This window comes from Urocampus carinirostris, chromosome 6 (assembly GCF_059441175.1).
Source record: "Urocampus carinirostris isolate Australia breed hairy pipefish chromosome 6, RoL_Ucar_1.0, whole genome shotgun sequence".
Taxonomy (NCBI): Eukaryota; Metazoa; Chordata; class Actinopteri; order Syngnathiformes; family Syngnathidae; genus Urocampus; species Urocampus carinirostris.
Genome location: NC_142354.1, coordinates 6,189,156 through 6,210,571, shown reverse-complemented (window position 1 = coordinate 6,210,571; position 21,416 = coordinate 6,189,156). Strand labels below are relative to the sequence as shown.

At 39.0% G+C, this 21,416-nt stretch overlaps 1 protein-coding gene across 1 annotated transcript; it reads left to right on the top strand.

Moving 5' to 3' along the window:
• Positions 1 to 971: 971 nt before the first annotated feature.
• Positions 972 to 21,416, top strand: gmppb (GDP-mannose pyrophosphorylase B). Its single transcript, XM_088337603.1, has 10 exons — positions 972 to 1,148; positions 4,583 to 4,800; positions 6,468 to 6,548; positions 9,549 to 9,597; positions 11,310 to 11,452; positions 12,120 to 12,278; positions 12,346 to 12,424; positions 14,390 to 14,517; positions 14,586 to 14,768; positions 16,131 to 21,416. Exons 2-10 carry the CDS (start codon positions 4,672 to 4,674, stop codon positions 16,260 to 16,262), a joined length of 1,083 nt encoding a protein of 360 aa, XP_088193729.1. The 5' UTR covers positions 972 to 1,148; positions 4,583 to 4,671; the 3' UTR covers positions 16,263 to 21,416.

Sequence of the window (21,416 nt, the reverse complement as noted above, 5' to 3'; positions counted from 1 at the left end):
TCGAGGTTTCGTTTTTTTCCTCGTGTTGAGGTTTTTGAGTTTTTCCTTGCCCTTATGTAGGTTTCAGATCAGGGGGTGGTCTAATAATACTCTGTGGTTTGCAATCATCTGTGGTCTGTGCAGCCCTTTCAGACTCCTTGTGATTAGGGGCTATACAAAGAAACATGACTTGACTTGACGATTCCAGCCATATTTTTCTCATGTAACTGAAATGACAGATTAGGATCAAATATTACACCTAAATTTTTGATCGAGTCACCGTAGGTGATATCATATTTGTCAAGGTTCAGAGCAGTGTTTGAGAACGGGTCAACGAGCTGGACCAACAATCAACATTTCCGTTTTATTTCCGGTCTATCGTGTGTTACTCCATATTCCGAATGAAAAGGTTATTTTTACTATTAGGCGATAAATAGTAGAATTGTCCCTTTAAAAAACGTTCAGTGATTATCACTGTAGACACGCTGTTCTGATCCCATTGGTGGGAACTGGTGAAGAGGTGGAGCCGCGTGTATCATTGGCTGGTTCTGAAGATTGAAATCATAGTAAACATTTAATTTGACGCTATTAACTCTGCACTTGTGAAATTCGATTGTATTTTTAACCCCTGTTTGTTTTGTGACTGCAAATGTAATTAATTTACGAACAAATAGTGTATTGCTTTCATTACCTAAAACGCCCCTTGCGAATAACTTTATTACATAGTGCATTAACACCGGAAGTGGTGAAATAACACAACACATTGTTAAAATATATAATTTTTGAGTGTCCAAAAGGGAAGTAATTGTATGTTTTTGCATTTTCGTATCTAATAAAAGTTGTTAGTTTAATCTTTATTCTGCTTTCCTCCTGTATATTGATTAAAGCGTGTTTTCTTGTAATGTATTCTAATTACTTTGAAAACCTAAACGGGAAACATAACATAAATCATACTCCTGTATAATTTAAATTGACCACCCGGAAGACAGACGAGGACCTGGGATTTGAACTCTCTTACGTGTCACTCCTGAATTTCAAGCATCCATACATATTACCGTACTGTACATGACTACTCAAATCGACCAAAATCGACTGACAGTGTGAGTTATTATATTGTCTAACACTTTCCAACATAAACACGAAGACAACACGACGTGACCACAACAAAGGTGAGTTATTTAGCCGCTGTAGCTGGCATGAGTTCCCCTCTCTCACTGGTGTTCTTTAAATGGAATGTATGAACAACTTGAGTCCATATTTAAACATGTGTATTTATAATATGTTTTAAAGTTCCGGGGAACCTTGTTTGCCATAATGTTTTTTTCCCATTTGTTGTTGTTAATCATGTTAACAATCCATTTCCAAAAACAGATATGCAATTAAACATCAAAGGAAGCAGCACACTACAGTAAAAAATATAAATGCGTTTTTTTAATGTCAGATTAACTTTCTGCAAGTCGAAAACGATACTCTACTGTTAAACAGTTATTATTAGCATACCAGAGACCCATACCAGTACAGCAGTACTGTACCTCAAATTCCTTTCTTCTCAATACACAAAATTGAGAAGAAAGGCTTTTGAATCCTAAAGTGGTATATGCATTTGAAAACTCTTTAATCTAAATTGAATAGTATCGCAATGGTTCTTTACAGATATATTGTTTGTTATTTAGCGTCTCCTAGTGGTAAAAGGACTCGATTCATTAAAACAAAACTGTATTGTTTTAAATAATAAGCAAAAACACACATACTGTTATATGAACGTGTATTTTTTTCATACTCATTGGTTGAGAAATATGTATCTGTTATACATATACCACGAGGCTCACCCAGAGGGAGCTGTAATGCTTGTCCATGATCTTGCTGCTACAGGTACCGGTACTTCCAAAAACAAAAAGCCTCGTGAAAGGCTGTCGTTTCTATTTTTCTCTGTGCTTTGTAGCACTCATGTTTGGTTGCACTGCACCAGGGATCTCCAACATTTTTTTTCAGCTGAGAGCGACTTTTTGCTGCTTATTAGTGCCAAGGGCACATATTTTGATACACATTTGTAAAATGACAACTTATCATGTTATTGCTATGTTATTACCAGGTTAGTTATTGACTCAGTAAACCACTAAAAACAAATCATTTTACTAGAAAACCACAATGACCCAGCATTGGTGAGCGGTTTTCAAAACAGGCCTGCGGGCACCTCAGCTGTCCTTGATACCTCAGAACTAGGCTGGTTTCAGCACCTATACACAAACCTGCTATCGGTGCTCGGCCATCCTTTGCCTTTAACGTTATCTAGAGTATCATAAATGTTGCACGTCTTCTTCAAATTGAACCGTTCAGGCTTGTTCCTTTGCATGTTTTCAAACTGGGTGCACCCCAAAGGTGGAAAACAAGTGAGTGCCCATTAAAAATGTATCAACTAATAGAAGATAATTTATTGTCATTGTAAAACGTCAAATGCACAAAGATGCACACATCCTGAATTTTCTTGCACCTTTACGATAACACTTTTGAATTTGGCTGAGCATTTGACATGTTACAAAGACGATACATTATATTTTGTGTCGGTTGGAAACTTGCACAGGGATCATTCAAACATGAAACCTCTTACATCTATTACATTTGTCTTTCCTAATTGACATAATTGGAATTTGGCTATATCTGTTCTAGATCAGGACAGCTTTTCTGTCTCATGGCTGATTAATAGTGCAGCCAGCAGAATGTACAACTGAATGTAACAATACTGTATATGACAATACTATGTATATACATTTTAAGAAGATATTAAAAAATAAGAGCTCAAAGGCAATAAATGGTGCTTACAGCTAGTCTTGGGCCCAATGGGTTGACCACAACCGACATCATACAGATGGGTCCTGTCGGTTTTTATTCAGGCTTCCACTTCTTGTCTCCGCTATGCTGTCACTAGGTTTAACCAGCTTCTCTTACTAGTCGTTTTTTTTTTAGCAGCCCAGCTGACCTGTTCATGGCCATACCACCGTGAGAACGCCTCATCTCAGGCTTATCAGGGTCAGGCCCGGTTAGTACTTAGATGGGAGACTGCCTGGGAATACTAGTTGCTGTAAATGGATCATTTGGTGCTCGCTATGTTACGACAGCACTGACTGTACCATCTGTGAAAATGAATTTCCCTAATGGGACGAAATAAATTGAATTGTTATCATTATAATCCCTCCTTTCTAAGATGACTGATTGCTCATTCCCAAATAGAAATTGATATTTGATGTTGCTTTCAACATGTAAGTTAGTTGGCACGTTTTTAAAATCAATGCAGTCTCTGGGCTCAAGGGTATCAAACTTATTTTAGCTCGGGACCGCATAGTAGAAAAACCATTATCACGGGGGCGGACTAGTAATTAAATGGAATTAAAAGTGTGCCTTGGCTGTGGTACTTTACAGAGGCATAATTCAATTATGCTTAAGGGATGTAAAATTTGATTATAAAAGATCATTGTGGTTTTTTTCCTCAAACTTTTCCTTCACTAAGGTTTAATGTTGTGTTAAGGAACTCTGCATTTGTAAAGAGAAGCAAAAATGTAATTTATTTCCACTAAAGTTTATTTAACTTGGCGAACTCATGCAGACTGGTAAGTGACAAAAAGGCATACAAACAAAAATGTAAAAGATTGAAAATAAAGTTTTAAAAGTGTTTATTCTTTTTTTTTAATAAAAATAAATATGGGAACATGGCTGTTAGATTTCATAACAATTTATAGAAAGGAGCTAATGCTTCTTAAAACTTTTGCAAAGACACCCATGTGCAATTTGTTTTCATTTTTCATATTGCTTTACACAGCCCATCTTGCTTGCTTTATAGTAATTAAAATAACATTGAGATGGGTTTACTCAATGTTCCCTGGATGATTAATGGTCCTCGGTCAATTAGCCTAGATGGTAGTGTGCCCGCTTTGAGACTGGGAGGTCGCTGGTTCGCGCCTCGGCCGAGTCATACCTAATAATGGCGGCGCCCTCTGTTGGCTGCGGCTGCATCGGCTCGCTACAACGGGTCAGGTGTATTGACATTTCGTTCTGTGTACATTGTTACAAAGAATGACAATACAAAGGAAATTATTATTATTATTATTAATAGTCAGCTTTGCGAGTAGTGCTTGGCTTTGGTGATATCTGGTAGTTATATTTAAAACTACATGTCATTGTGGCTCAATTATATCCTGTGCTTTTCTCACCATTGTCTGTGGGCCTAATAAGATAATGTGTCGGGCCACAAGTTTGACATGTGTCTTCACTCATTATGAGATGCCACAATTTTTTTTGCCATGGTTCTTTGGAACAAAGTCTGCTTTTTTCTGCATTTTAACTCTCAAACAAGCTTAAAAGATGTTTAGATTAATGTTTACGTTTATCAGGTCGTTTGAAGAATTACTTGTTTTTGGAGTTACGCCCTTGAACAGGGTAGTTAGTTTTCAAAAGAACAGTGTTTATAATATTTAAAAAGTTTCCTCTCTCGTAACTATTTGTAAGCGATTTTAACGTGCGTCCTACCTTTCTATATAACAATGGTTTCTACTCACTGTTCCATCAAATTGTGTGGGTATTGATTATACTTTGTGTATTTTTATCACAGATAAACACAAAAACATTAGGAACATCTTGCAGAGTGATCGTTGATGAGCCCTTGGTTGCCACGATAACTTGCTGAAAACATCAGTGAACATGAAGGCTTTAATCCTAGTAGGCGGCTATGGCACACGCCTGCGACCACTCACTTTGAGTGTCCCCAAGCCATTGGTGGAGTTCTGCAACAAGCCCATCCTGCTGCACCAAGTGGAAGCTTTGGTAAAGGTAGGCTATAATGCTGGTTTTCAGATTTATTTTTTCTCTGTACTTCTGCAGCACTTTCTGTTCCCTTGAAAATTATTAACTTTGTTTAATGATGAAACAGTCAAACACTACAAAGTTGAATTATTGATGGCAATTTTATTTGTAATGACGCAATGTTCAATTGAAAAAAAATATTTAAACATCTAAAATGGCTTTTTTATAAAACTGTTTCGGCTCCCTCTGCCGGATAAAAGTGGTACTACAACTCTTTGCATTGATTTAACGTAATTTAGGCCTCATAAATCACGTGATGCAACGAATTGATGATCTAATTCAGGGATGTCAAACTCAATTGCACAAGGGGCCAAAATTCAAAACACACTTAAGGTCGCGGGCCAACCAGGATAAACATTTATTGAAACACTTAAACTTAATGTTTTTGGAACATAAATTAGAATAAAAACAGACAAGAATATTAAATTTAAACCTTAAATCACTTGTACAGTATTTATTATTTTGCTCTAAATAAAAATAGCTTGTTAAATTATACAACTTAGAACTTAACTTTAACAACTTAACATTAAAATAACATTCAAATTCCTTTGCTCCTATGTCAATGTATATATTAAAAAAAAACTTAAATATCCCAAAAGATTTTGCTCTCCTTGATATATCTGCTGTCAAAAGTAGAAATATGAAAATGCTACAAAATGTATATGTATGTATGTAGTATGTAGCAGGGGTTGGGAACCTTTTTGACTCAAAGAGCCATAAAAGCAAAATATATTAATTTTATTTTGGGAAAGAGCTACACCATATATTATGAGACAAATTTACTAAATTGCTAAACCCGCGCCCCAGACAAAAGCTTCGTCTTCAGCACATTTATTTTTGATGATTTGATAAAAATTATGAAAAGAGAATAATGCCAGAGCGCGTGTCCTAAAATCAACAGACATACCACTTTAAACTTGTCTCACTCAAGATCGGTTAAACTCATTTTGACCCTTTTTTTCATACATATTGGTTTCAAAACCAGATGCAAGCATTTATTTTGCAAAAATGTCACAACATTCTGAGAAAAATGGGCCTGATGTGCTTACTTTTGGCGCAGGCGGAGTAGGGCGAGAGATGGGAGGGAGTGCTTGCACTTTTTGCATAGCTCCATCCCTCCCACTCACCTAATCAAATAACTTTAAGTTATCTTCCGGTGTTTTGGCGTATTTACAATTTGTTCCGTGGATTCATCAAAAAGTATCTGAACACTGAACACCGATTATATAGTGAGCTTTTCTATAAAGGATTCTTTAGCGTTGTACAGCCAAAACGAGTTTTTTTTTTTGTGTGGCACCTTGACTGTAAATTGTAGTGAAAACGTGCCCTATATATTCTGAAAAGTACTGCCATTTAATCAAGCTTTGGTTTGGCCTTGCGTGTATCTGAACAGGATTAATGGTTCAAGTTTTGAACGAGATGGAGAACGGGCCCTTAATAACAGTATGTAAAATGGTCTTGCGGGCTGAATATGTTCACACGGCGGGGGAGTTTGACACATGTAATTAGTTGCCAACGCTTTAAATAAATAATTTGACTAGATTTTATTGACTTGTTGTTGCAGCCTTAGTTTCTATGGCTGTGTCTTGTTTGGCCCAATGTGTATGTACTTATTTATTCTTTGCTTCGTCTAGGCGGGGGTAAAGCATGTGGTTTTGGCAGTGAGCTACATGTCGGAATTGCTGGAACGGGAAATGAGGGTCCAGGAGCAGAAAGTAGGTTCGAGAGTTTCAAGATATATTAAATATTTTTCTTCAACACTTTTAAATGAGCTTACGTCTTTTTTAGCCTTGTGTAATTTTTTAAACACCGTAAATTATTCAAGAAAAACAGTTGCGCTGAGTGCAACACAAATAGGGAACTGGACTCCTACAAAATTTAAAAGAAGTAAACCGCATGGTGGAGTGACTACACGTTAAAAGATCTTCATTTTTTGCATGCTCAGGGAGATTACTTATGCACTGATTAGCAACCAAATAATTGCCTTTGATACTGGAAACTCAAAAAGATACATTTTGTCGTCATCAATATGTGCTATCTTTCAGTTTGAACTTTTTTTCGGTATTTATGTTGCTTATTAAAGTGACTGTGTATTAAGTAACGACTTCAATGTTGCCTAATGTAGCAGACTAAAAGTACCGTTTTCTTTTCTTCACAAATTTACTCAAGTAAGAGTAAATGGATTTAAAAATACTAGACGTACAAAATATTTTAAAACTTACTCAAGTAAACGTAACTGAGTACTGTAAATGTACTCCGTTACTACCTACCTCTGTTTATAAGTCATGTGTAGAAGTTGTGGTTGCAATAATTCTGAGTTTCAGTGTTGTTAGTTTTTACTTGAAAACAACATTTCTGTCAGAGTAGTTTACGGTAGGACGTCTCGCCGGTAGTATGTCTCACTGAAGCATCTAAGGACAATAAGATAACATTTACCACACATGCCTCTTATTCTCACTTGACTTTCCAAGTCATATCACAACTGTTGACGGCAATTCTACTTGTGCCAAATCTGGACATTTTCTCCTGAGGGTGTACTCTCCTCTCTCCCCAACAGTTTGAATTTATAGTCTAGTAGACACACAAAATAAGGATAGAACGCATCAATTTAGTTTAGAATTGCTAGGAGAACCGGTGAGGACCCAAGCTTTAGATAAGAAATTTCAACCTGTTGAAAAAGGTTGTCCCAGGAGCTCTTTATTTTTATTAAATCTCTTAGGTTACAATAATCAGATCAGCTTTAAGAGGTGTTGATATCAAGGATTAGCAACACGATTGGCCGATGGCAACCACAATGTAAACAGTGCAAAATAGCCAAAATAATGAACAGACATTCTATGCAATCTCCTTTGTAGGGGTGTAATATTAAAAACAGAATAAACCAATTAGTTGCATGCAATACAAACGTTTTATTATTCCATAACATTGAGTAGAAATAGAGCTTATCAGTAAATGGTCTCCTTTAGGATCTGCTGTTTTTCTTGGCAAGTTAAAAATCGATGATATTTTTCCTTTTCTGTCTAAAACTTTTCAAATTTCTTCATCCTTTTCAACCTTTGAACGCTTTAGCTTTCATTGTATTTATTTAGCCTATTTGTGAAAATAGCGGTAGAGAGCGAGTATTGATTCAACCTCTGATGGTTAATGATGCATTTGTCTAGGCCAGTGGTTCCCAAAGTGGGCGGTACCACCCCCTGCTAGTAATACACTGAGGAGCCAAGGGGGCGCCTGCAAAAGTTTGGGAACCATTGGTCTAGGCCAGGGGTGGCCAAACTTTTTGAGTCGCGGGCTGCATTGGCTTAAACATTTTTTTGAAAGGGCCAGGAGGAAAAAAAAAATTTAATTACATTTTTTGTGTATAGCGATACAGTCTTTAATACAAACCTCAGCAATACCTGAGTGTAGCTCCCATGCTGTCAGACAGAGGAAAGAAAAACAACTGGACTTGTTCTAGGTTTGAGGAGTGGTAACATTTATTTTGTTAAATATCTTTGATTTCGGGCAGCATGGCGGGGCAGTGGTTAGTGTGTGCGCGGCACAGTTCTGAGGTCATGAGATCGAACCTTCCCGTGTGGAGTTTGCATGTTCTCCCCGTGGGTTTCCTCCGGGCACTTCGGCTTCCTCCCACATTCCAAAAACATGCATGTCAGGCCAATTGGCCGGTCCAAATTGTCCCTAGGTGGGAATGAGCGAGCAAATTCTCTGTGTGCCCTGCAACTGTCTGGCAACCAGTTCAGGGTGTCCCTTGCCCACTGCCCGAAGACAGCTGGGACGGGCTCCAGCACCTCCCCGACCCTACTGAAGATAAGCGGTACAGATAACGGATGGATGGATAGATGTTTTATTTATTTTTCAGTTTTGATAGCCGGTCATCTACTCTAATTTTGTTCTTAACCTATTCATCTCATTAGCCGTACCGCTTATCCTTGTTCGGGTCGCTTATCCTTGTTAGGGTCGCGGGGGGGCTGGAGCCCATCCCAGCCATCTCCGGGCAGTGGGCAGGGGACACCCTGAACTGGTTGCCAGCCAATCGCAGGGCACACAGGGACAGACAACTCATTCGCTCATTCACACCTAGGGACAATTTGGACCGGCCAATTCACCTGAAATGCATGTTTTTGGAATGTGGGAGGAAACCGGAGTGCCCGGAGGAAACTCACGCAAGCACGGGGAGAACATACAAACTCCGCACAGGAAGTCTGGAGCTGGATTTGAACCCACGACAGGTTCCCATGACATGAACTGTGCCGCACAAGCGCTAACCACTGCGCCGCCGTGCTGCCCTTTCTTAACCTATTTTTAGTAGCAAAATTTACGTTTATGTGCACTGATAGGGTTTAGAATGAACAATCAATCTATTTTGTGTCAGAATAAGTCACACAGTAATACACTTTGAATTTCAATGACAGTTCAAATGAATGACAAGAAGGTTCATTAAATAAGCAAAGAAAACACAATTCCAATGTTTTCCAGTTCAGGGGACCCCAAATGCCGTTACTGGCTACATCTAGTGTTAAAACTGAGAAGTGCAACAGAGTTGAGTTCAAGTGCCATGTGCGGGCCATATTGAACTATATTTTCAAAATTTGCTGCGGGCCAATAAAAACTGCCAACTGCGGCCCGCGGGCCGTAGTTTGGACACCCCTGGTCTAGGCAGTAAGGATCTATCACTGATCTTTATGTGATGCATTTTCTTTTGTTATTCTTCTGCTTAGCTTGGAATTCGAATCTCACTATCACATGAGAAGGAACCTCTTGGAACCGGTGAGTGGACTTAAATCCCTACATAATTTCCTCGAGTTACAATAGAAGTCATTAATGACACATGTTACATTTTCCTAATTAAAGTGGTTCGTTATCCAACTGACTCGATTTTTTTTTTTTTTTTTTAATACCCAAAGGACGTAAATAGAGCTCGAAGACACATGTGGCACTTCATGCATATCAGTTCACTATTCTGTAAACTGAACACACAGGAAGAAAATGAGAAAAACAAAACTGAACTCAAAACTAGCTGACTTTTGTTCAACTTTAAGGATTTCAGATTTCGGTAATCCTAAATCACATAATGTATGATACAAAATGGCCCAAAAAGGACACTTGTAAGAGCCAATTAAACTAAGGGGTATGATAGTAAAGTATTTAATTCGGGACGCGTTAGATAAATTACAGTATTTTTATGTTTTTTTTATTGTTATGGTTTTTCTTGCTTATACCGTATATATCCTTTTATACACAGCATGTTTTACTCAAGAAAATAATCAAAGTTTGGATGTGCGTTATAGGAAGGCTTTATGGTAGTATATTCCTGTATCTAAGTAATGATTGATCAGTCTACAAAAAACGCTAACTACATTAGCCTAACATTGGTTGCAAATGGAATCAAACCCCGATCGTGGGTGTGAGGGCAATGAATCCTAACTACCAGACCACTACGATTGTAGATGACAAAGGAAAATTCATTCCATTTCAACATGGTAGCTTGAGTGAAAGTAATTTGATGATGACATAAGTATTTAATTCTCTTTCCTCTGTTGTTTAAAATGTCAACTCATGTTTATTTGTATGGCCCTTTATTTGTATAAACACAAGGAGTCTCAAAGGGCTGCATAGACCACAGACTATTGCTAACTACAGACTATTATTACACCATCCGCTGATCTCAAACCTACATGAGGGCAAGGAAAACTCAAAAATTTCAATATGAGGAAAATAAGAAAACTTTAAATGAAGAAGGTCATGTTCTTTGGGAAGCCTTCATTGACTTGAAAATCGCTATATAAATGCAGATCATTTGTCATGTGCCCTCAGCAATTATCTACTGTGGATAATGGATCGTGGCTGCACCAGTGCAGTTCACTTTTTGGTGGACAGAACGGCAAAAAGAGCCACCAGGCCTGACAAAAATGCGCTCTTATAGGTTTTTATAAATGTTTTGTGTAATCTGATGATATCAATAGTCATCACATCAAGTATTCAATCAATTAAATAAACTGACTATTATAAGAAAATAATTGATAAGCACTGCACTACAGTAACAGCCAAAATGTTACATTGCTTGACAGTATTTGCATTTTCATGACATTGCTGTTTTTTTCATTTACGCTTTTGTCTGAAACGGTTTTGTAGAAGTATTCAGATTTTTGTACTGTTAAAGTTTACATTTGTAGTTATTTAATACAAAAATGGAACATTTCTAGAGCCCAAAACTTTGCGTTGTGTTACTGTAATTATGAACAAACTCAAAGGTTCGATTATTCGGTGATCATGACTTTTTCCAGGAAAACATATCGGTATTGATGGATAAAACCCTGTTTTAACTTGGATCAGATTTATACCAAAATTCCCAGTATCGCCCACCCCTAATACATGCAAAATATATGTTGGTATTCAAACAGCTACTGATTAATGGTACTTTTAACTTTCAAATGTTTTATTGATTAAAATTTCAACGCATTCTTCATCTGGCGAATCAGCTGGCCCTCTGGCGCTCGCCCGTAAGCTGCTGGACGTAGACAACGAGCCCTTCTTTGTCCTCAATTCAGACGTCATCTGTGACTTTCCCTTCCAAGATATGCTCAAGTTTCACTGTGATCATGGCAAGGAAGGAACCATTGTGGTGAGTCTTTTTTTTTATGTACATGGTTCTCTTCTCCATTTTCTGGTTCACTTAGATGGTCATTACAGATAAGAGTACTTTGGATCGCCAGGTGTTAGCAGTATTGGCATTTGCAAAATGACTTACTCTGTAATTTAAATAGAAAAATAAAGTTGTACATACATCCTAGGAATCTGTAAATACAGATGTCAGCCTTTTAAGGTATCGTTACTTGCAATGATGACAGATTCCTGTATCTCCTGACCTCTAGTAGGCAATTAACACTAACTTGACATAAGTAATACGTAATACATTGACATGTACCTGTACATGCAATATTTACTAAAACTATCAATGTCGGTCGGATTGAAAGAAAAATATTGGAAAATACCAGTCTTTTTTTGCAGAGCTGGGAATTTTTGTTGAATTAAATTATTTTTATTGTCATTTATATATACGTTGTGAAAAATTGTCTACAAAGGGACTAGACAAGGCACTCCTAGGAAAATATGCAATAAAAAATATCAATAAGACTGTCAGGATAAATAGGTGAAAATATTAACAAGGTAGTGTATACATAATGCACCTTTCAAGTGGTCTTTGGCAGTCCAGAAATGTATCTTTTGGGATGAATTGATCACAGTTGTTGTTTTATTGAAGTTGGACTTTCACATTCATCTGTGTGAAGGTAACTCGTGTGGAGGAGCCGTCCAAGTACGGCGTGGTGGTGTTCGAAATGGAAAGCGGCCGGATCCATCGCTTTGTGGAAAAGCCACAAGTATTTGTGTCCAACAAGATCAACGCTGGCATGTATATCTTTAATTCCAGCATGCTTGGCAGAATCCAGGTGGGCTAAATTGCCGTCTTGAATCTTTATTGGTTTTTGATATTAACTATTACTTTTGTGTGTGCAGCTGAGACCAACGTCCATAGAGAAAGAGATTTTCCCTGTAATGGCTGAAGAGGGACAGCTTTATGCCATGGAACTTCAGGGTAACTATGATTTGTCTTGCCTAGCTTAGTCTAGTGGAGCATGAGGCAGAAGGAGACTTGTCGTGCAGAGATCTTGTCAAATTTTATCTGAATATACTGTAAATATAAACAAATTCAAAATAAATATAATTTATCTCATGTAATAAGAAAAATAGTGTGAAAATAGTGTAATAGTTTTCTGCAAAAAGGCTGATGCTTTTGAGTTGTATGTTAAAACTTCAAATTCATACATCTTTCTGTTATGCTGTCATGCAACTAGTGTAATAACATTTCCTGCTATCCGTATATTGATGTGGTGTCTGGGTGAAGAATCCCCATAAGACTTTAATTTAGGCTTCAGTTAGTGGTTAGCACATTTTTCCAACACACTGAAGGTCCCCAGTTCGAAATTGGAGTGGAAACATTAGTTGGCCTGGTGAGGGATGTGTGCCACCAGGCTGTACTTGCCCAAGACACACCACATGAAATGATGACTTAGTGGTTAAGTGATAAAACCAAAAAATGCACTTTCAAAATGGGTGACATTATATAACGAAGGGGCAGAACACAAATGCTAGTGAATATGTCTAAGGCACCAGACCAAGGGCATAGTTTTTGCGTGGACTAGAGGACATGTCCCCAACAATATCGATACAGACTGTAGCGCAAAGTAGAAGTGTTTAATGACTAGATGAATTAATATATTGTAGTAAAAAGTAATTAAAATAAGAAGTCAATAAGTACATACAATATATTGCTAAACCACAAATTGTTGTAAGGAGCATTAATTACAATTAAAGGATTATGTTGATTTACATTTTAATGTGATTTAAAAATTGAAAGGATATAACTAGAAAATGTATACACTTATGACTACATATGGGGTGACACATTTCAACATCACAACAGCACTTGCTTGATAATATGTTTGTTCCATGTATTTCTGGTATTTCTGGTTGTCTTAGCTCACAGCTCTACCAGACGTAAGTTTGTGTTTCTATTAATCTTACCCAAAGCTGTAGCCTTTCTCACCAAGCACTGGCACCAAACAATTCCAATCAATGGTTTTTAGTTGGATCAGAACTTGGTGTTTGATAGTTCTGTGCTACACAAACTTACCAACTTACTAGTTTTTTTGTAAAAGAAGAGAAAAAATTTACTTTTATTGTCATTCTTGTAACCATGCACACAGAACGAAATGTCGATACATCTGACCCACACAGTCAAACTGAAGCGAGCCGATGTAGCCGCAGCTGAACAGGGCGCCGCCATTTTAGACCCAACTGCTGTGTTGGGAGTCATTAGGTGGCCAAACCCCACAATTCCAACCCTTAATGCCGAGCGCCAAGCAGGGAGGCAATAATTACCAATGTTGTAAGTCTTAGGTTAGGCTACCGAGCTGCAATTTTTCATCATTAATAACTGCAATATCACACCCTGGTCCAGACCCTGGTCTGCATTCATACCAGAGTCCGAGACTAAAAAGGGGAGTGAAAAACCTTGTTTAGAGAATTACACTTAGACATAAACCAAGGACTCAGATTGGAGTGAAAGACCTAGGACAGAGAGAGTACATCGGAGTACCAGACCAGAGCAGGTATAAGTCAAGTTGAGTTCTGAGTTACAGTAAAATACCATCAGTCAAGGATAAGACTTCAGCACAAGTTTATTTTTCTCTTGTTGGGATTCTATGACTCAAGTTTCTTCTTTCGTCCAAGAATCTGACCTAGTACCAGAACCCCAACTTGAATAAACGACTATGTGACTGTTTTTTTCCCCTATTTTACAATGAGAATACCCTATCCCAAAATAAGGTTTTTACTGCCAAGTAGGTCCGTAGATAAAATCCAAAGCTGTTTAATTCTAGTATATTGTTGCTTGATGTGGTAGTTTTTAGTGCGTCAGTAATTGACTGTTTAGTTCTGTCGGGATTTCCTGATCATCACAAAACCCTGAAATTTTGACATTCCCGTCACCTTTGTAAAGGTTTCTGGATGGACATTGGCCAGCCCAAAGACTTTCTTACAGGGATGTGCATGTACCTGCAATCACTACGGCAACAAGCCCCAGAAAGACTACGCACTGGCCCTGGTTTTCTTGGCAACGTTCTGGTGGTGAGACTTCGGTGTGCGGTTAATCTGAATGAGTCCAACGTGATCTCGATGGGTTTGCCACTTTGCAGGACCCGACAGCTCAGATCGGCAAGAACTGCACCATTGGCCCCAACGTGACCATTGGTGCCGGCGTGGTGGTGGAGGATGGCGTGCGGATCAAACGCTGCACGGTTCTTAAGGGGGCCCGAGTCCGCTCGCATTCTTGGCTGGAGAGCTGCATTGTGGGCTGGAGCTCCTCAGTGGGCCAGTGGGTAAGTCGAGGCTAAAACCGTATATTCTGGTTTACAGAATCTACCTGATTAAAAGTTGTTACTCAAATTTAGGAATGAAAATCAACTTTTAAGTGTTTGTATGTGTGCTTGAAGTTCTTAAATGCTTGAATTTTAATGTTTTATTTTATTTGCAAAGTGCTTCCATTTTATTTGAATTGCTTGTAAATGCTTGAAACCAGTGCCATTTTTCACATCAAGTCTGCTTAAAAATTACACAGACACTGCTCTCTGGTGGCCTCACTGTGCCATAGCATTTTTCTTCCCTTTTAATTCACTGCAGCTGGCATTGTACAGCATTGTCATATGAAACTTCATTGCTCTCTACAGGTCGTGCCCAAGAGAACATCTAAACGGGGCTCTATGAAATGTGTATAAGTGCAAGGATTACACATTGATTCTGAACATTTATTATGGGCCATACACAATATTAAGTAGTCAAATGTAATGGGAAGAACTTCCTGTAACTGAAAATGTGAGCTACAAATTACCGTCATTTTACCCACCACCTAGAAGGGGGGAGATATGTCTCAAAAACAAATATGTTCAGATTTACTGAAGATCTAAAAATCATATACATGTATCTTGATAAATGCACATGCAAGATTACGAATGTGAATCGCAGATTTATTTGTGGCTCTGCAAAATACATAATTCACACCGGATTTTTTCGTGATTAAGGCCGATACAAATAAACATAACATAACATGACATGGAGAAATTGGAAAATATCTTTAAAAGTCAATTAAAAGTGCTTGAATTTGGCCATGAAAAAGGTATGACAATCCTAGTCCTTGTATAAGCCGCACTGGATTGGTAGTTTCTGCGATAATGAACCAAATTGCATCCACTTATTATCGTTCCTCAAGGATTCAAACAATCCTCCGGGGACCTTACATTGACGCCGATGATTCAGAAAGAGAAATGTAGCGTTTTTGATAACTTCCACTGCCGTTCAATTCGAAAGAATAAATCAAGAACTTCATTTGTGCGTGAAAAAGTTGAAATATCAAGAGTGTGTTCCTGTATGTATTACAGTATATGATTAATGTTGGCAAAACAGGGCATTGAAGAAGTTTCCAGACGTCACTGTGGTGTTTTGTATTTGGAGTGCATTCGTTGTGGAAAAGAGTAGCTCGCCATTTGCCCCGGTGCCGCCACGAACAAAGTAAGAATAAGCCGCACCATATTTAAAGCCACAGTGTTAAATGGGAAACAAAGAAGCAGCAGCTTGTAGTCCAGATTTTACTGTAGTTTTTAAGGGTTTTAATCTTTGAGTGGTAAATATGTTCCTAGAGGTTTTTCTTATTTTCAAATACATAGCTTCCATTTATTTTGTGTTAGGTCCGCATGGAGAACGTGACGGTTCTTGGTGAGGACGTTCTAGTCAACGATGAACTCTACCTGAACGGTGCCAATGTTTTGCCGCACAAGTCCATCAGCGAGTCTGTGCCGGAACCTCGTATCATCATGTAACGTAAAGAAATTCCCCCTTTGCCTCTTCTGTGAACTCCTCTGAGCAGTTAAACTGTGAGTCCAAAATTGGCAGCACGGTTGAGGAACAACCACACTGAACTTTTTTTCAGTGATTGGCCAAAGACGATGTTAATGACAAGAGAAAAGAAATAAGGACTACGCTTCATCTCAATGTGCAGAGAAATGTACAGATTGATGGTTTGGGGAATGGTAAAAGAGTACCCACTACACGTGAAACTGTAAAGTCTAATGCAGTAGCATTTTTTTAGATTGCAAAGCAATTGGTCCCAATAAGGACATCATGGAAATGAAGGTAGTCTATCACAGTGTGAGACTGTGGTTGTGTTAATAGTACACACATGTACAAAGGAAGTCTAACATGGTTTATTTTTGAAGTTTCATTCTGCAGTCTTCCTGCTTAAATGTTCTAACTGACTGTCTGTCCTCCTCCTGCCTTTCGATGTCTATTGACATCTTTGACCTCACAGACCATCCTGTGTTACTGCATAAATGTTGGGCACGTTACTGAAAAACGATATTTACGGTTACTGGTTTCTTCGTTTAAAAAGTCATTCAGTTCCGAATGATTTCAGCTGACGAAGGAAGTAGAGCCTTTGTCTGGCTGACTTTAGAATATCAGTAGCATTGACTGTCCATGTGAGGTCAGCTGACAAGTAAGTACCCAGAAACTTGAATGAATGGACCAGTTTCACCTCACTACCATTAATTGACAGTGGCACATGCGGGGGAGGCTTAGTACGGAATTCTATTATCATCTCCTTAGTTTTACCTACATTCAATAACAGATTACTCTCATGACACCAGGTGGAAAGTAAATCAATTTCTGCTCGGTATCCAGTTTCGTCTCCATTTGAAATAAAGCCAGTAACCGTGGTGTCGTCTGCATATTTAGCGAATAGTGAATGGTCAGAATTGGGTTGACAATCATATGTGAATAGGGAAAACAAAGTTGGAGACAATGGACAGCCCCGAGGCGTACCAGTGTTGAGGACAATAGAACATGAATCTTTCTCACCAATGTGAACGGACTGTTCTCTATTGAGAAGGAAATCTAAAATCCAATTTGATAGTAAAACTGGAAAATTGAGGTCATGAAGAAGTTTAAAATACAGTTTAGAAGGAATGATAGTGTTGAAAGCCGAACTAAAATCTATGAATAAAACCCTAACGTATGAATTCCTATGCTCAAGGTGACTTATAATCTCATGAATACAAATTGAAACTGGATCATCTACACTTCTTTTAGCACGATATGCAAATTGGTACAGATCTAGATTCATGAATTTCAATGCAATCTTCTCGAAAGTTTTCATGATCGCGGACGTGAGTGTATGGGTCCATAATCGTTCAAACATGAGACAGTGTTCTTCTTCAGGACCGGTACAATTGTAGCGCGCTTCCAACACAAAGGTACAGTAGCAGAACTCGAAGACCAATTGAAAATACCAGTAAAGACAGGGGCAAGTTGAGAAGCACACTCTTTGAGAAGGCGGGGTGAGAGTTTATCGGGGCCTGGTAATTTCCTCTCGTTCAACCTCCTGAAATCACGTCTTACCTCCTCTTCACTGATGATCAAAGGATTGTCGTCCTTGGTCACCGGGGCTGGCACTGGAGTACTACTCTTGTCCTTGTCAAATCGGGCATAAAAGTCATTGAGCTGATCGGCTAGAGTAGCGTCCACATTACCAATAGTTTTCTTTGGTCCTTTGTACTGAGTTATGAGCTTCAAGTATGACCATAGAGCTCTGGAGTCCTGAGTGTCGAATTGTACCTCTACCCTATCGCGGAATGAACGTTTGGCAGCCTTAACACCCTTTTTCAATGCTGATTTCGCTTGGCGGTATGCATCGGGGTCCGAGTCCTTGTGTCTATAGGCGCCGTCCTTGGCAACGATCAATTTCCGGATGAACTTCTTGAACCATGGTTTTGAATTGGAGTACTGAGTTTTGGACGTGGTAGGTAGACAGAGCTCCTGGCAGAAACGTACATAATCCGACACCGTTGATGTCATTCCCGTGTTTGAGTACTTCCCAGTCCGTGCACTCCAAACATCCACGCAGTTTATCCGCATCAGCTGGTGACCAGGTCAGATGGGTACGTTAGGTAGGTGGAACTTACTTGAGCTGTTGTTTGTAGACTGGTATGAGTAGCATCGTGGAGTGATCGGAATTCCCCAGACTTGAACGGTTGACAGATTTGTACGCGTGCTTCACTGGACAATAACAGTGGTCAAGGATCTTGTCACCACGGGTTGGGCATGTGACTTGTTGTTTATAATTTGGTAGTACGGAACGAAGATTGGCCTGGTTGAAATCACCTAATACTATGGATAGGGTGTTGGGATCCTTGTTTTCGTACTTAGATATAGCGCTTGCTAATGCTTTTAGTTCGACATCGACGTCAGCCCTGGGGTGGATATATACTGTGGTGAGGGTCACTGATGAGAAATCACAAGGAAGATAGAAAGGCCTGCATTTAATGGTCACGTATTCCAAATCAGCAGAACATTCACTGGATATAATCCGAGCTGTCGTACACCAAAAAACACACTCTGCCTCCTCGGGATTTACCTGTGATTTCTGTGTCCCGATCCTGACGGAAAATCGTAAATCCCGGCGGCTGGACTAAGGAATCGGGATGTGATGGTTTTAGCCAAGTTTCAGAAAAACAAAGAACGTTACAATCACGGAAATCTTTCTGGGTATGCATCCTCATAAACAACTCATCAGTTTTGTTATAAAGCCTCTGAACGTTGGCAAGCACTATACTAGGAATCGGAGTACGACCATTTCTTCTTCTGGCTTTCACCAATAATCCACCTCTTCTTCCCTGTTTACGGGTTCGAACCCGACGACTCTCGTTCCTAATTTCAGCATTAAAATTGTCAATATCCGATAAAAGTTGGGGGTTAAACGGCGTAATATCCACAGGGCGTAGTAACAGTAGTTCATCTCTAGAATATTGCACAATAGAGTAGGTTGAAGAGATAAAGATAAGCGATAAAATGAAGAAAATTATGAGAGCTCGACGTGACGCGTCGCCTTCGATCGGAGCCGGGACAGCGCGACATGACGTCATCACTACGCGACACGAGTCAATAGTTGTGTGCATGTTGATATGCAATCATGTGTGGTCATTTTTCTTCTTACTGAGTGTGGAGAGAGTTCAGCAGTCTCACTGCCTTGTGGATGAAGCTGTTAGTGAGTCTAGTGGTGCGGGATGGGTTGGCAATAGAGAGCAGTTTGGTTAATATTGATACCTATCTGTTGTGTTGCAATGGGTGGGAATTAAGTGTCTTTGATGGGCTTTCATATGTCTATTACTAATTTATTTTCGTGTGTCTTATTCATGACTTCTATTGAAGCTGCTGCAATTTTTTCATTACTACTTTTCTTCGCTACAACCTTGTGTGTGTCTTCACTTTCTTTCTGATGTTTTGCTACCTCTTATGTACTGCATTTGTGCTAAAATAGTGGTTTAGCACTTCCTGTGGATCACCCTTAGATTTGTTTTCATAAGTGTCTTTCAACCTGCCTATGTCACATAAGTTCCTGTATTCAATTGTGTGATTATCTACTGCTTTATTAGTTTCAAGTAACTTTGCAGCTTCCGTCACTTCTTGCTTCTTATTGACTGTATTGAACTCACCAGACTTGCTACGTGTCTTTTTTTTTTATTTTATTTTTTATTTATTTTTATTTTTTTTTTTACCCCTCTATTCACATTCTGTCCAAGACGTGTAGCTTTTGGAATGAAATAAAATTGTAGTGACACTTACTGAGTCAGGAATTAAGGCCTTTTGGCTCTGGCAGAATTTTGCTGTTTTCATGTTCTGTGACTGACGTGTCATCTATTCATTTTCTGAACCGACTGACATTGGGCAGGCGATAGCCTGGACAGACTAGACTGCCTTTTGTCTTCTCATCTCATCTCATTAGCTACATCGCTTATCCTCAGTAGGGTCGCGGGGGTGCTGGAGCCCATCCCAGCAATCATCGGGCAGGGGACACCCTGAACTGGTTGCCAGCCAATCGCAGGGCACACGGGGACAGACAACTCACTCGCTCATTCACACCTAAGGACAATTTGGAACAACCACTTAACCTGAAATTCATGTTTTTGGAATGTAAGCGGAAACCCACGCAAACACGGGGAGAACATGCAAACTCCACACAGGGGGTTCAATCTCATGACCTCAGAACTGTGCTGCACACGCGCTAACCACTGCGCTACCGTGCTGCCTGCTTCAAACACCTCATCTCATCTCATTAGCTGCACCGCTTATCCTCAGTAGGGTTGCGGGGGTGCTGGAGCCCATCCCAGCAATCATCGGGCAGTGGGCAGGGGACACCCCGAACCGGTTGCCAGACAATCGCAGGGCACACAGGGACAGACAACTCACTCGCCCATTCACACCTAAGGACAATTTGGACCGGCCAACTCACCCGACATGCACGTTCCGGGGACGTGCCTTTTGTCTTATTGATGGAAAAAGAAAACTGTATATACACACAGAGTTAATGTCTTGCTTAATTAAGGTATGATATGACATCATTGGAGGTTTAAATGCTCTTTGATTTTTGCCCAGCAAACTTCTCAATTGTTTGAATTTCTATGCAAGTTGGACTGCCCACATTTCTTTTAAGAATCAAAACATGAGTTAATTATGTCTACAATTTTGCTTTTGTGGCTTTAACTTAGGTTTGAATGTCAAGCGCAATAAAACCAGCTATCTTTAATATGACCTGAGGTTGAGGAGACCCTCTCTGCTTGATTTCATTCACAGGTTTTTATGTATTTTTTTCATGTAATATCACATCAATTTATGTGCAAAATGTGAGGTCATTTTGGGGGATATTTTATTTTACAATAGGAATAGAATCTATTGGTATTGTGACATGTTGAATGCACAACACAATTAAAAAGTGCTACCCAGACAGTGCAAGACAATCTACTTTAAGATAAAACACAGTGGTAAGTGAGGAATAATAGTATAAAAATAATTTATATTAAATAAAAAAATGAAGAAATGACTTATCCCTTGTCATAATTGCACAATCCTCATCTATAGTTTATTAACCAGTGTTCTTTTTTTCTTGCAGCATTGCGGGTAATGATTGCCTTTGGGTTGAA